Source organism: Pungitius pungitius, chromosome 11 (genome assembly GCF_949316345.1).
Source record: "Pungitius pungitius chromosome 11, fPunPun2.1, whole genome shotgun sequence".
Classification (NCBI taxonomy): Eukaryota; Metazoa; Chordata; class Actinopteri; order Perciformes; family Gasterosteidae; genus Pungitius; species Pungitius pungitius.
Genome location: NC_084910.1, coordinates 15628619 through 15645967, shown reverse-complemented (window position 1 = coordinate 15645967; position 17349 = coordinate 15628619). Strand labels below are relative to the sequence as shown.

At 38.2% G+C, this 17349-nt stretch overlaps 1 protein-coding gene across 1 annotated transcript in view; it reads left to right on the top strand.

Moving 5' to 3' along the window:
* The window catches only part of LOC119197336 (NACHT, LRR and PYD domains-containing protein 1 homolog), a 214248-nt gene extending 197031 nt beyond the window's left edge, over positions 1-17217 (top strand). The window contains exon 11 of the mRNA XM_037453547.2: positions 15959-17217. Within this exon, the coding sequence (XP_037309444.2) occupies positions 15959-16224 (266 nt within the window). The 3' untranslated portion in view covers positions 16225-17217. The remainder of the gene's footprint in view (positions 1-15958) is intronic.
* The last annotated feature ends 132 nt before the right edge of the window (positions 17218-17349 follow it).

Below are 17349 nucleotides of genomic sequence, written 5' to 3'. Positions count from 1 at the left end.
TTTTAAAATGGCTGAAAATACAGAAATGAGTAAAGCTGAAATGAACTTGAAACAATTGCAAAAAAACTGAAATGGGAGAAGCTTCTATGAATTTGAAATCACAGAAATAAAAGCTGAAATAAATTTCAAAAAGTTGTTTAAAATGCAACAAGCTGAAATTATTCTAAACATTGCTGAAAGAATAGAAAAAGCTGAAATACATAAATGAGAAAAGCTGAAATGAACTTGAAAGAATATAAAAAAAACAGAAATGGGAGAAGCTTCTATGAATTTGAAATCACAGAAATAATAAAAGCTGAAATTAATTTCAAAAAGTTGCTTAAAATGCAACAAGCTGAAATTATTCTAAACATTGCTGAAATAAAAAAGGCTGAAATACATTTAAAAATTGCTGAAAATACAGAAATGAGAAAAGCTGAAACGAACTTGAAAGAATTGGAAAAAACAGAAATGGGGGAAGCTTCTATGAATTTGACAAAATACAGAACTAATAAAAGCTTAAATTACTTCTAAACATTGCTGAATCTTTTTCATTCAAACTTAATGAACTTGTACACCGCTTTGCTAGTCTTCTGACAACTCAAAGCGCTTTAATACTAGATGACATCTCTCACCCATTAATACACTGATGACACAACCTACCATACACAGTGGCACCTGCCCATGTGCACAGAATAAACCAGACAGGAGAAGATCCTGGCAACAAGTCAAAATAAAATATAAAAACATTTTGCATGGTTGGTGAGTGCCTCAAAAGTTTGCAAATAGTGTAGAAATTACTGAAAGCTTCGTGGCGGTGCCATCAAAAACGCTCCTGGATACTTCCGGATAAGTTAACCGTCATGTCTTGATGATGTCATAAAGATGCGCGGTTTTGTGAAATAAACATGGACGCATACAGCGCCAATGACTAATACAAGTACTACGTGTTTCACTTGGACAATTAAATGTTAGTGGACACACACACAAATACTACAGCCCCCATCTCGATTACAATTGTTCACTCCTCAGTGCGCAGTTTCGCCCACCAGCGGACCCCCTCCTCCCCCCTAACCCCGGCTGGTCCACCGTAACTTTTGACGTGCTTATTAACTGACGGACCTTCTTGCGGTCCGATGAAGGTTATTAATAGTATATTAAGTTGACGCTTTGTTGCGTAAAATAAAGACCAAACGATCTCCTGTCATTCGCGTAAGAAAACAAACTCACGTATCTGCAGTTCAATCACCGAAGGAACAACGTCACGCCACTCCCCGTAACTTTTGACGTGCTTATTAACCTACGGACCTTCTTGCGGTCCGCGAAAAGGTTATTAATAGTATCACTCGCGTAAAAAAATAAACTCACGTGCCTGCAGCTTAATGACAACACCGAAGGAACAACGTCACAACCACGGTTTAAGTCTCCAGCGGGGAGTAGCCTCGTTAGCAGTTTAGCTAGCTAGCAATCTAGTACTTATGGCTCTCACATGTCTCAAATATCTTACGGTCCAGCCTCCACATTACTTACGGTCTGCTCATCCCGGGTCTCCGTCCCAACTCACGACACGCACGTCCACACGTACCGTTATCTAACCACGGTTAAACCTGCACGTCCCTGAGCTACGTCTTTATGGCCATAGATCAACAGCTGATCGCTAATTAGCTCACGGCGAAGAGAGTGAAGAGATTTAGACAAAATCCACACCTCAAACAAATGCTTCCTGGAGCAAAACTATTTGGAGTAGCCAAAAAATAATGACATTTTGAGAGACACAAGACTCTACCGAACGTTTGAGTGTAGTTTGTATGTCTCTATGTGTTTTAAAACTGCTCAAACAGCCGTTTACAAAAAGTGTACCGGCTGTGTTTTTTTTTTTTTAAATGTTGGCAGATTTGTATGGAAGCGTATGGGGCTCGGGGCAGACTTTGTCTCACAATCAGGCTCCTCACGCAAAAAGTAAATAACTCTGACATTCCAAACTTATACGAGTCCAACCAGCACAAGCACGGCTAATGTTTTCTTTTTAAATGAAGGCTGAAAAGTGAATATTGTGGCCGTAAAGATAAAAGTGCCTCTTTTTTTTTTACTGAATCCTCACACGGCGCTCACTCTAAATCGCGGGACAATCCGGAAAACTCCACTCTAAATTCGAAAGAAACCCCAAAACTAATGAAACATAATTAGTGTTTATGAAAAAACTATAATAGATATCAACAAGCTGTTTTTTTTATAAAATTGTTAAGACTTGTGTCAACATTTTAAAGTTTAAATGGTGTCTCTAGCTGAAAGATTGGAAAAGCTGAAAAAGTTGAAAGTTGAAGAAGTTTTGAAAGGATTTGAAAATTTAATCCATTAGGAAACCATGTTAAAAAGGTTGAAGATATTAATTTATATTAATTCAATTATAAGAGCTAAAAAGCTGAAAAGTCATAGCACCCCTCCCCTGAATGAGCTGAACATTTTAATATTTGAATGGTCTTAATAGCTGAAAGTGTGAAGGAGTTGAAAGGTGCGGCGGAAGAAATAGTAGAATAAGGCGGAATAAAGATTAGAAGAACAATACTTGGAATGCTTGAAGCATTCCAACTAACTAGAAAATGCATTTCCTGCTGAAAATGCGTTGGAATGCAAAAAGCTGAAATTAATTTCAAAAAGTTGCTTAAAGTACAGAAATGAAACAAGCTGAAATTATTCTAAATATTGCTGAAAGAATAGAAAAAGCTGAAATACATTTTAAAATGGCTGAAAATACAGAAATGAGTAAAGCTGAAATGAACTTGAAACAATTGCAAAAAAACTGAAATGGGAGAAGCTTCTATGAATTTGAAATCACAGAAATAAAAGCTGAAATAAATTTCAAAAAGTTGTTTAAAATGCAACAAGCTGAAATTATTCTAAACATTGCTGAAAGAATAGAAAAAGCTGAAATACATAAATGAGAAAAGCTGAAATGAACTTGAAAGAATATCAAAAAAACAGAAATGGGAGAAGCTTCTATGAATTTGAAATCACAGAAATAATAAAAGCTGAAATTAATTTCAAAAAGTTGCTTAAAATGCAACAAGCTGAAATTATTCTAAACATTGCTGAAATAAAAAAGGCTGAAATACATTTAAAAATTGCTGAAAATACAGAAATGAGAAAAGCTGAAACGAACTTGAAAGAATTGGAAAAAACAGAAATGGGGGAAGCTTCTATGAATTTGACAAAATACAGAACTAATAAAAGCTTAAATTACTTCTAAACATTGCTGAATCTTTTTCATTCAAACTTAATGAACTTGTACACCGCTTTGCTAGTCTTCTGACAACTCAAAGCGCTTTAATACTAGATGACATCTCTCACCCATTAATACACTGATGACACAACCTACCATACACAGTGGCACCTGCCCATGTGCACAGAATAAACCAGACAGGAGAAGATCCTGGCAACAAGTCAAAATAAAATATAAAAACATTTTGCATGGTTGGTGAGTGCCTCAAAAGTTTGCAAATAGTGTAGAAATTACTGAAAGCTTCGTGGCGGTGCCATCAAAAACGCTCCTGGATACTTCCGGATAAGTTAACCGTCATGTCTTGATGATGTCATAAAGATGCGCGGTTTTGTGAAATAAACATGGACGCATACAGCGCCAATGACTAATACAAGTACTACGTGTTTCACTTGGACAATTAAATGTTAGTGGACACACACACAAATACTACAGCCCCCATCTCGATTACAATTGTTCACTCCTCAGTGCGCAGTTTCGCCCACCAGCGGACCCCCTCCTCCCCCCTAACCCCGGCTGGTCCACCGTAACTTTTGACGTGCTTATTAACTGACGGACCTTCTTGCGGTCCGATGAAGGTTATTAATAGTATATTAAGTTGACGCTTTGTTGCGTAAAATAAAGACCAAACGATCTCCTGTCATTCGCGTAAGAAAACAAACTCACGTATCTGCAGTTCAATCACCGAAGGAACAACGTCACGCCACTCCCCGTAACTTTTGACGTGCTTATTAACCTACGGACCTTCTTGCGGTCCGCGAAAAGGTTATTAATAGTATCACTCGCGTAAAAAAATAAACTCACGTGCCTGCAGCTTAATGACAACACCGAAGGAACAACGTCACAACCACGGTTTAAGTCTCCAGCGGGGAGTAGCCTCGTTAGCAGTTTAGCTAGCTAGCAATCTAGTACTTATGGCTCTCACATGTCTCAAATATCTTACGGTCCAGCCTCCACATTACTTACGGTCTGCTCATCCCGGGTCTCCGTCCCAACTCACGACACGCACGTCCACACGTACCGTTATCTAACCACGGTTAAACCTGCACGTCCCTGAGCTACGTCTTTATGGCCATAGATCAACAGCTGATCGCTAATTAGCTCACGGCGAAGAGAGTGAAGAGATTTAGACAAAATCCACACCTCAAACAAATGCTTCCTGGAGCAAAACTATTTGGAGTAGCCAAAAAATAATGACATTTTGAGAGACACAAGACTCTACCGAACGTTTGAGTGTAGTTTGTATGTCTCTATGTGTTTTAAAACTGCTCAAACAGCCGTTTACAAAAAGTGTACCGGCTGTGTTTTTTTTTTTTTAAATGTTGGCAGATTTGTATGGAAGCGTATGGGGCTCGGGGCAGACTTTGTCTCACAATCAGGCTCCTCACGCAAAAAGTAAATAACTCTGACATTCCAAACTTATACGAGTCCAACCAGCACAAGCACGGCTAATGTTTTCTTTTTAAATGAAGGCTGAAAAGTGAATATTGTGGCCGTAAAGATAAAAGTGCCTCTTTTTTTTTTACTGAATCCTCACACGGCGCTCACTCTAAATCGCGGGACAATCCGGAAAACTCCACTCTAAATTCGAAAGAAACCCCAAAACTAATGAAACATAATTAGTGTTTATGAAAAAACTATAATAGATATCAACAAGCTGTTTTTTTTATAAAATTGTTAAGACTTGTGTCAACATTTTAAAGTTTAAATGGTGTCTCTAGCTGAAAGATTGGAAAAGCTGAAAAAGTTGAAAGTTGAAGAAGTTTTGAAAGGATTTGAAAATTTAATCCATTAGGAAACCATGTTAAAAAGGTTGAAGATATTAATTTATATTAATTCAATTATAAGAGCTAAAAAGCTGAAAAGTCATAGCACCCCTCCCCTGAATGAGCTGAACATTTTAATATTTGAATGGTCTTAATAGCTGAAAGTGTGAAGGAGTTGAAAGGTGCGGCGGAAGAAATAGTAGAATAAGGCGGAATAAAGATTAGAAGAACAATACTTGGAATGCTTGAAGCATTCCAACTAACTAGAAAATGCATTTCCTGCTGAAAATGCGTTGGAATGCAAAAAGCTGAAATTAATTTCAAAAAGTTGCTTAAAGTACAGAAATGAAACAAGCTGAAATTATTCTAAATATTGCTGAAAGAATAGAAAAAGCTGAAATACATTTTAAAATGGCTGAAAATACAGAAATGAGTAAAGCTGAAATGAACTTGAAACAATTGCAAAAAAACTGAAATGGGAGAAGCTTCTATGAATTTGAAATCACAGAAATAAAAGCTGAAATAAATTTCAAAAAGTTGTTTAAAATGCAACAAGCTGAAATTATTCTAAACATTGCTGAAAGAATAGAAAAAGCTGAAATACATAAATGAGAAAAGCTGAAATGAACTTGAAAGAATATCAAAAAAACAGAAATGGGAGAAGCTTCTATGAATTTGAAATCACAGAAATAATAAAAGCTGAAATTAATTTCAAAAAGTTGCTTAAAATGCAACAAGCTGAAATTATTCTAAACATTGCTGAAATAAAAAAGGCTGAAATACATTTAAAAATTGCTGAAAATACAGAAATGAGAAAAGCTGAAACGAACTTGAAAGAATTGGAAAAAACAGAAATGGGGGAAGCTTCTATGAATTTGACAAAATACAGAACTAATAAAAGCTTAAATTACTTCTAAACATTGCTGAATCTTTTTCATTCAAACTTAATGAACTTGTACACCGCTTTGCTAGTCTTCTGACAACTCAAAGCGCTTTAATACTAGATGACATCTCTCACCCATTAATACACTGATGACACAACCTACCATACACAGTGGCACCTGCCCATGTGCACAGAATAAACCAGACAGGAGAAGATCCTGGCAACAAGTCAAAATAAAATATAAAAACATTTTGCATGGTTGGTGAGTGCCTCAAAAGTTTGCAAATAGTGTAGAAATTACTGAAAGCTTCGTGGCGGTGCCATCAAAAACGCTCCTGGATACTTCCGGATAAGTTAACCGTCATGTCTTGATGATGTCATAAAGATGCGCGGTTTTGTGAAATAAACATGGACGCATACAGCGCCAATGACTAATACAAGTACTACGTGTTTCACTTGGACAATTAAATGTTAGTGGACACACACACAAATACTACAGCCCCCATCTCGATTACAATTGTTCACTCCTCAGTGCGCAGTTTCGCCCACCAGCGGACCCCCTCCTCCCCCCTAACCCCGGCTGGTCCACCGTAACTTTTGACGTGCTTATTAACTGACGGACCTTCTTGCGGTCCGATGAAGGTTATTAATAGTATATTAAGTTGACGCTTTGTTGCGTAAAATAAAGACCAAACGATCTCCTGTCATTCGCGTAAGAAAACAAACTCACGTATCTGCAGTTCAATCACCGAAGGAACAACGTCACGCCACTCCCCGTAACTTTTGACGTGCTTATTAACCTACGGACCTTCTTGCGGTCCGCGAAAAGGTTATTAATAGTATCACTCGCGTAAAAAAATAAACTCACGTGCCTGCAGCTTAATGACAACACCGAAGGAACAACGTCACAACCACGGTTTAAGTCTCCAGCGGGGAGTAGCCTCGTTAGCAGTTTAGCTAGCTAGCAATCTAGTACTTATGGCTCTCACATGTCTCAAATATCTTACGGTCCAGCCTCCACATTACTTACGGTCTGCTCATCCCGGGTCTCCGTCCCAACTCACGACACGCACGTCCACACGTACCGTTATCTAACCACGGTTAAACCTGCACGTCCCTGAGCTACGTCTTTATGGCCATAGATCAACAGCTGATCGCTAATTAGCTCACGGCGAAGAGAGTGAAGAGATTTAGACAAAATCCACACCTCAAACAAATGCTTCCTGGAGCAAAACTATTTGGAGTAGCCAAAAAATAATGACATTTTGAGAGACACAAGACTCTACCGAACGTTTGAGTGTAGTTTGTATGTCTCTATGTGTTTTAAAACTGCTCAAACAGCCGTTTACAAAAAGTGTACCGGCTGTGTTTTTTTTTTTTTAAATGTTGGCAGATTTGTATGGAAGCGTATGGGGCTCGGGGCAGACTTTGTCTCACAATCAGGCTCCTCACGCAAAAAGTAAATAACTCTGACATTCCAAACTTATACGAGTCCAACCAGCACAAGCACGGCTAATGTTTTCTTTTTAAATGAAGGCTGAAAAGTGAATATTGTGGCCGTAAAGATAAAAGTGCCTCTTTTTTTTTTACTGAATCCTCACACGGCGCTCACTCTAAATCGCGGGACAATCCGGAAAACTCCACTCTAAATTCTAAAGAAACCCCAAAACTAATGAAACATAATTAGTGTTTATGAAAAAACTATAATAGATATCAACAAGCTGTTTTTTTTATAAAATTGTTAAGACTTGTGTCAACATTTTAAAGTTTAAATGGTGTCTCTAGCTGAAAGATTGGAAAAGCTGAAAAAGTTGAAAGTTGAAGAAGTTTTGAAAGGATTTGAAAATTTAATCCATTAGGAAACCATGTTAAAAAGGTTGAAGATATTAATTTATATTAATTCAATTATAAGAGCTAAAAAGCTGAAAAGTCATAGCACCCCTCCCCTGAATGAGCTGAACATTTTAATATTTGAATGGTCTTAATAGCTGAAAGTGTGAAGGAGTTGAAAGGTGCGGCGGAAGAAATAGTAGAATAAGGCGGAATAAAGATTAGAAGAACAATACTTGGAATGCTTGAAGCATTCCAACTAACTAGAAAATGCATTTCCTGCTGAAAATGCGTTGGAATGCAAAAAGCTGAAATTAATTTCAAAAAGTTGCTTAAAGTACAGAAATGAAACAAGCTGAAATTATTCTAAATATTGCTGAAAGAATAGAAAAAGCTGAAATACATTTTAAAATGGCTGAAAATACAGAAATGAGTAAAGCTGAAATGAACTTGAAACAATTGCAAAAAAACTGAAATGGGAGAAGCTTCTATGAATTTGAAATCACAGAAATAAAAGCTGAAATAAATTTCAAAAAGTTGTTTAAAATGCAACAAGCTGAAATTATTCTAAACATTGCTGAAAGAATAGAAAAAGCTGAAATACATAAATGAGAAAAGCTGAAATGAACTTGAAAGAATATAAAAAAAACAGAAATGGGAGAAGCTTCTATGAATTTGAAATCACAGAAATAATAAAAGCTGAAATTAATTTCAAAAAGTTGCTTAAAATGCAACAAGCTGAAATTATTCTAAACATTGCTGAAATAAAAAAGGCTGAAATACATTTAAAAATTGCTGAAAATACAGAAATGAGAAAAGCTGAAACGAACTTGAAAGAATTGGAAAAAACAGAAATGGGGGAAGCTTCTATGAATTTGACAAAATACAGAACTAATAAAAGCTTAAATTACTTCTAAACATTGCTGAATCTTTTTCATTCAAACTTAATGAACTTGTACACCGCTTTGCTAGTCTTCTGACAACTCAAAGCGCTTTAATACTAGATGACATCTCTCACCCATTAATACACTGATGACACAACCTACCATACACAGTGGCACCTGCCCATGTGCACAGAATAAACCAGACAGGAGAAGATCCTGGCAACAAGTCAAAATAAAATATAAAAACATTTTGCATGGTTGGTGAGTGCCTCAAAAGTTTGCAAATAGTGTAGAAATTACTGAAAGCTTCGTGGCGGTGCCATCAAAAACGCTCCTGGATACTTCCGGATAAGTTAACCGTCATGTCTTGATGATGTCATAAAGATGCGCGGTTTTGTGAAATAAACATGGACGCATACAGCGCCAATGACTAATACAAGTACTACGTGTTTCACTTGGACAATTAAATGTTAGTGGACACACACACAAATACTACAGCCCCCATCTCGATTACAATTGTTCACTCCTCAGTGCGCAGTTTCGCCCACCAGCGGACCCCCTCCTCCCCCCTAACCCCGGCTGGTCCACCGTAACTTTTGACGTGCTTATTAACTGACGGACCTTCTTGCGGTCCGATGAAGGTTATTAATAGTATATTAAGTTGACGCTTTGTTGCGTAAAATAAAGACCAAACGATCTCCTGTCATTCGCGTAAGAAAACAAACTCACGTATCTGCAGTTCAATCACCGAAGGAACAACGTCACGCCACTCCCCGTAACTTTTGACGTGCTTATTAACCTACGGACCTTCTTGCGGTCCGCGAAAAGGTTATTAATAGTATCACTCGCGTAAAAAAATAAACTCACGTGCCTGCAGCTTAATGACAACACCGAAGGAACAACGTCACAACCACGGTTTAAGTCTCCAGCGGGGAGTAGCCTCGTTAGCAGTTTAGCTAGCTAGCACTCTAGTACTTATGGCTCTCACATGTCTCAAATATCTTACCGTCCAGCCTCCACATTACTTACGGTCTGCTCATCCCGGGTCTCCGTCCCAACTCACGACACGCACGTCCACACGTACCGTTATCTAACCACGGTTAAACCTGCACGTCCCTGAGCTACGTCTTTATGGCCATAGATCAACAGCTGATCGCTAATTAGCTCACGGCGAAGAGAGTGAAGAGATTTAGACAAAATCCACACCTCAAACAAATGCTTCCTGGAGCAAAACTATTTGGAGTAGCCAAAAAATAATGACATTTTGAGAGACACAAGACTCTACCGAACGTTTGAGTGTAGTTTGTATGTCTCTATGTGTTTTAAAACTGCTCAAACAGCCGTTTACAAAAAGTGTACCGGCTGTGTTTTTTTTTTTTTAAATGTCGGCAGATTTGTATGGAAGCGTATGGGGCTCGGGGCAGACTTTGTCTCACAATCAGGCTCCTCACGCAAAAAGTAAATAACTCTGACATTCCAAACTTATACGAGTCCAACCAGCACAAGCACGGCTAATGTTTTCTTTTTAAATGAAGGCTGAAAAGTGAATATTGTGGCCGTAAAGATAAAAGTGCCTCTTTTTTTTTTACTGAATCCTCACACGGCGCTCACTCTAAATCGCGGGACAATCCGGAAAACTCCACTCTAAATTCGAAAGAAACCCCAAAACTAATGAAACATAATTAGTGTTTATGAAAAAACTATAATAGATATCAACAAGCTGTTTTTTTTATAAAATTGTTAAGACTTGTGTCAACATTTTAAAGTTTAAATGGTGTCTCTAGCTGAAAGATTGGAAAAGCTGAAAAAGTTGAAAGTTGAAGAAGTTTTGAAAGGATTTGAAAATTTAATCCATTAGGAAACCATGTTAAAAAGGTTGAAGATATTAATTTATATTAATTCAATTATAAGAGCTAAAAAGCTGAAAAGTCATAGCACCCCTCCCCTGAATGAGCTGAACATTTTAATATTTGAATGGTCTTAATAGCTGAAAGTGTGAAGGAGTTGAAAGGTGCGGCGGAAGAAATAGAATAATATGAAGAAGATGAATAAGTCGGAACTAGAAAATGCATTTCCTGCTGAAAATGCGTTGGAATGCAAAAAGCTGAAGTTAATTTCAAGAAGTTGCTTAAAGTACAGAAATGAAACAAGCTGAAATTATTCTAAATATTGCTGAAAGAATAGAAAAAGCTGAAATACATTTTAAAATGGCTGAAAATACAGAAATGAGTAAAGCTGAAATGAACTTGAAACAATTGCAAAAAAACTGAAATGGGAGAAGCTTCTATGAATTTGAAATCACAGAAATAATAAAAGCTGGAATTAATTTCAAAAAGTTGCTTAAAATGCAACAAGCTGAAATTATTCTAAACATTGCTGAAAGAATAGAAAAAGCTGAAATACATAAATGAGAAAAGCTGAAATGAACTTGAAAGAATATCAAAAAAACAGAAATGGGAGAAGCTTCTATGAATTTGATATCACAGAAATAATAAAAGCTGAAATTATTCTAAACATTGCTGAAATAAAAAAGGCTGAAATACATTTAAAAATTGCTGAAAATACAGAAATGAGAAAAGCTGAAACGAACTTGAAACAATTGCAAAAAAACTGAAATGGGAGAAGCTTCTATGAATTTGACAAAATACAGAACTAATAAAAGCTTAAATTACTTCTAAACATTGCTGAATCTTTTTCATTCAAACTTAATGAACTTGTACACCGCTTTGCTAGTCTTCTGACAACTCAAAGCGCTTTAATACTAGATGACATCTCTCACCCATTAATACACTGATGACACAACCTACCATACACAGTGGCACCTGCCCATGTGCACAGAATAAACAAGACAGGAGAAGATCCTGGCAACAAGTCAAAATAAAATATAAAAACATTTTGCATGGTTGGTGAGTGCCTCAAAAGTTTGCAAATAGTGTAGAAATTACTGAAAGCTTCGTGGCGGTGCCATCAAAAACGCTCCTGGATACTTCCGGATAAGTTAACCGTCATGTCTTGATGATGTCATAAAGATGCGCGGTTTTGTGAAATAAACATGGACGCTTACAGCGCCAATGACTAATACAAGTACTACGTGTTTCACTTGGACAATTACATGTTAGTGGACACACACAAATACTACAGCCCCCATCTCGATTACAATTGTTCACTCCTCAGTGCGCAGTTTCGCCCACCAGCGGACCCCCTCCTCCCCCCTAACCCCGGCTGGTCCACCGTAACTTTTGACGTGCTTATTAACTGACGGACCTTCTTGCGGTCCGATGAAGGTTATTAATAGTATATTAAGTTGACGCTTTGTTGCGTAAAATAAAGACCAAACGATCTCCTGTCATTCGCGTAAGAAAACAAACTCACGTATCTGCAGCTCAATCCACGAAGGAACAACGTCACGCCACTCCCCGTAACTTTTGACGTGCTTATTAACCTACGACCTTCTTGCGGTCCGCGAAAAGGTTATTAATAGTATCACTCGCGTAAGAAAATAAACTCACGTGCCTGCAGCTTAATGACAACACCGAAGGAACAACGTCACACCCACGGTTTAAGTCTCCAGCGGGGAGTAGCCTCGTTAGCAGTATAGCTAGCTAGCACTCTAGTACTTATGGCTCTCACATGTCTCAAATATCTTACGGTCCAGCCTCCACATTACTTACGGTCTGCTCATCCCGGGTCTCCGTCCCAACTCACGACACGCACGTCCATACGTACCGTTATCTAACCACGGTTAAACCTGCACGTCCCTGAGCTACGTCTTTATGGGCATCGATCAACAGCTGGTCGCTAATTAGCTCACGGCGACGAGAGTGAAGAGATTTAGACAAAATCCACACCTCAAACAAATGCTTCTAGGAGCAAAACTATATGGGGTAGCCAAAAAATTATGACATTTTGAGAGACCCAAGACCCTACCAAACGCATGAGTGTAGTTTTTATGTCTCTATGTGTTTTAAAACGGCTCAAACAGCCGTTTACAAAAAGTGTACCGGCTGTGTTTTTTTTTTTTTAAATGTCGCCAGATTTGTATGGAAGCTTATGGGGCTCGGGGCAGACTTTGTCTCACAATCAGGCTCCTCACGCAAAAAGTAAATAACTCTGAGATTCCAAACTTATACGAGTCCAACCAGCACAAGCACGGCTAATGTTTTCTTTTTAAATGAAGGCTGAAAAGTGAATATTGTGGCCGTAAAGATAAAAGTGCCTCTTTTTTTTTTACTGAATCCTGACACGGCGCTCACTCTAAATCGCGGGACAATCCGGAAAACTCCACTCTAAATTCTAAAGAAACCCCAAAACTACTGAAACATAATTAGTGATTATGAAAAAACTATAATAGATATCAACAAGCTGTTTTTTTAATGAAATTGTTAAGACTTGTGGCAACATTTTAAAGTTTAAATGGTGTCTCTAGCTGAAAGATTGGAAAAGCTGAAAAAGTTGAAAGTTGAAGAAGTTTTGAAAGGATTTGAAAATTTAATCCATTAGGAAACCATGTTAAAAAGGTTGAAGATATTAATTTATATTAATTCAATTATAAGAGCTAAAAAGCTGAAAAGTCATAGCACCCCTCCCCTGAATGAGCTGAACATTTTAATATTTGAATGGTCTTAATAGCTGAAAGTGTGAAGGAGTTGAAAGGTGCGGCGGAAGAAATAGAAGAATAACTAGAAAATGCATTTCCTGCTGAAAATGCGTTGGAATGCAGAAAGCTGAAATTAATTTCAAAAAGTTGCTTAAAGTACAGAAATGAAACAAGCTGGAATTATTAAAAACATTGCTGAAAGAATGGAAAAAGCTGAAATACATTTAAAAATGGCTGAAAATACAGAAATGAGAAAAGCTGAAATGAACTTGAAACAATTGCAAAAAAACTGAAATGGGAGAAGCTTCTATGAATTTGAAATCACAGAAATAATAAAAGCTGAAATTACTTCTAAACATTGCTGAATCTTTTTCATTCAAACTTAATGAACTTGTACACCGCTTTGCTAGTCTTCTGACAACTCAAAGCGCTTTAATACTAGATGACATCTCTCACCCATTAATACACTGATGACACATCCTACCATACACAGTGGCACCTGCCCATGTGCACAGAATAAACAAGACAGGAGAAGATCCTGGCAACAAGTCAAAATAAAATATAAAAACATTTTGCATGGTTGGTGAGTGCCTCAAAAGTTTGCAAATAGTGTAGAAATTACTGAAAGCTTCGTGGCGGTGCCATCAAAAACGCTCCTGGATACTTCCGGATAAGTTAACCGTCATGTCTTGATGATGTCATAAAGATGCGCGGTTTTGTGAAATAAACATGGACGCTTACAGCGCCAATGACTAATACAAGTACTACGTGTTTCACTTGGACAATTACATGTTAGTGGAGACACACAAATACTACAGCCCCCATCTCGATTACAATTGTTCACTCCTCAGTGCGCAGTTTCGCCCACCAGCGGACCCCCTCCTCCCCCCTAACCCCGGCTGGTCCACCGTAACTTTTGACGTGCTTATTAACTGACGGACCTTCTTGCGGTCCGATGAAGGTTATTAATAGTATATTAAGTTGACGCTTTGTTGCGTAAAATAAAGACCAAACGATCTCCTGTCATTCGCGTAAGAAAACAAACTCACGTATCTGCAGCTCAATCCACGAAGGAACAACGTCACGCCACTCCCCGTAACTTTTGACGTGCTTATTAACCTACGACCTTCTTGCGGTCCGCGAAAAGGTTATTAATAGTATCACTCGCGTAAGAAAATAAACTCACGTGCCTGCAGCTTAATGACAACACCGAAGGAACAACGTCACACCCACGGTTTAAGTCTCCAGCGGGGAGTAGCCTCGTTAGCAGTATAGCTAGCTAGCACTCTAGTACTTATGGCTCTCACATGTCTCAAATATCTTACGGTCCAGCCTCCACATTACTTACGGTCTGCTCATCCCGGGTCTCCGTCCCAACTCACGACACGCACGTCCATACGTACCGTTATCTAACCACGGTTAAACCTGCACGTCCCTGAGCTACGTCTTTATGGGCATCGATCAACAGCTGGTCGCTAATTAGCTCACGGCGAAGAGAGTGAAGAGATTTAGACAAAATCCACACCTCAAACAAATGCTTCTTGGAGCAAAACTATATGGGGTAGCCAAAAAATTATGACATTTTGAGAGACCCAAGACCCTACCAAACGCATGAGTGTAGTTTTTATGTCTCTATGTGTTTTAAAACGGCTCAAACAGCCGTTTACAAAAAGTGTACCGGCTGTGTTTTTGTTTTTTTAAATGTCGCCAGATTTGTATGGAAGCTTATGGGGCTCGGGGCAGACTTTGTCTCACAATCAGGCTCCTCACGCAAAAAGTAAATAACTCTGAGATTCCAAACTTATACGAGTCCAACCAGCACAAGCACGGCTAATGTTTTCTTTTTAAATGAAGGCTGAAAAGTGAATATTGTGGCCGTAAAGATAAAAGTGCCTCTTTTTTTTTTACTGAATCCTGACACGGCGCTCACTCTAAATCGCGGGACAATCCGGAAAACTCCACTCTAAATTCTAAAGAAACCCCAAAACTACTGAAACATAATTAGTGATTATGAAAAAACTATAATAGATATCAACAAGCTGTTTTTTTAATGAAATTGTTAAGACTTGTGGCAACATTTTAAAGTTTAAATGGTGTCTCTAGCTGAAAGATTGGAAAAGCTGAAAAAGTTGAAAGTTGAAGAAGTTTTGAAAGGATTTGAAAATTTAATCCATTAGGAAACCATGTTAAAAAGGTTGAAGATATTAATTTATATTAATTCAATTATAAGAGCTAAAAAGCTGAAAAGTCATAGCACCCCTCCCCTGAATGAGCTGAACATTTTAATATTTGAATGGTCTTAATAGCTGAAAGTGTGAAGGAGTTGAAAGGTGCGGCGGAAGAAATAGAAGAATAATAATATGAAGAAGATGAATAAGGCGGAATAAAGATTAGAAGAACAATACTTGGAATGCTTGAAGCATTCCAACTAATAATATGAAGAAGATGAATAAGGCGGAATAAAGATTAGAAGAACAATACTTGGAATGCTTGAAGCATTCCAACTAATAAAGATTAGAAGAACAATACTTGGAATGCTTGAAGCATTCCAACTAATAAGTGCAATTTTGATTGCAGAGCGCGTAAAAGGTCAGCTTTGTCTGCTGTCAATATATATTAAATTAGTTTAAATTTAAATCTTTTCTTTGGAAAACAACCCAATCTGTGGTTTTAGATGACACCCAAATGAATCCAAACATTTTTGATGTCATCTTCTAGATGAGTTTATCTTTCTCTCCACAGAGTCAGACTTTGTGGATAAACACAGAGCTGCGCTGGTCGACAGAGTGAGCAACATTGGGGCCATTTTGGATGATCTCCTCGCTGAAGGAGTCGTCTCCCAGGGGAGTTATGATGAAATCATGGCTATCAGCACCAGCAGGGATCGGATGAGGAGCCTCTTCTCTGGTCCACTGAACGCTGCTGGACGTCGCGGCAAAGAAGTCTTCTACAAAATCCTTGAGGAAAATGAGAGATTCCTCATGGATGATCTCAAGAGAAATCGATGACTCTCGCTCTATAGGTTCCACTTTGAACCAAACATGGAATCTATTCAATTTAATCTATTAAAATATGTTTGACGTTAGTATTAAAACAGCTGTTTCCCCTTCAGTGACATTTAAGTGAGTTGATGAGCGATGCTCAAGATGAGTTTTAATTCAAGTTTCATTCAAATGTTATCAGACAATCAAGTTCTCACCATCACATATTTATACCACAAAGACCTAATGGAATGAATACATTTTATATAAACTAAAACATGCTCATCATGAATGCAGGTTTAACCTTTGATTTTGGAGCTGTGTGTGTCTGTGTCCCTTACAGAGTACGCACAGGAGACGGTTTCATTTACAGGACACTTGTTCTGCTTCAGCGTCATGTCCAAGAAGCGGTGCTGTTGCGGCTATACTGGATCCAAACGGACCAACTCGTTTAAAAGCCGCAGTGGGCTAAGGCGGGGGAGATGAACTTGTTTACGCGCACCAAAAAATCCTCTGTCCACACACTTGTTCCCGTTCTCTCCGTTTATTCCTCTCCATAGCTTTCCACGACTCCAATAGTCGTTCTGATTGCAAGGTAGAGCAACACGTTAGATAACCGGTTTTATATGGAGTCCATGTGGTGTGCGAAGTGCGGTACACAAAGAATCGCCTTCCCCCGTCCTCACCCGACGCCAAACTGAACCCGCACGGGTGTCAGGCAGGGTTTAATTAGGCATCCCCTTGCGCACCACACACGCCCACCGCTACACCCATGTCCCATGACAACCAATAAACAAAACCAACACCCACAAAGTAACATTTATAAGAAGCAAAAAATATAAAGAAAACATTTATGGCTCCTACAGGTGCTAATCAGTTTGTCTCGTGTCTATGTTGTCTCGTGATATCCTGTTTTATTTTGAAAATTAACCTTTTAACCATTTAGGATAGAACAGAGGATTTTTTCCTCTGAGTGAGTTTACTTTGCTGCCTTTTGTAAAATAAAACTTTTTGAACCTCGTCTCAGGAATCCTTTTAAATCCTTTTAAAATGTTGTTTTCACTTTCAAGATCCGGCTTTCTAACCACTACCGCCCAGATGTTGTGGCAATACAAAATCATGTAAAGCCAAACACTAGTTTCATTCAAATGC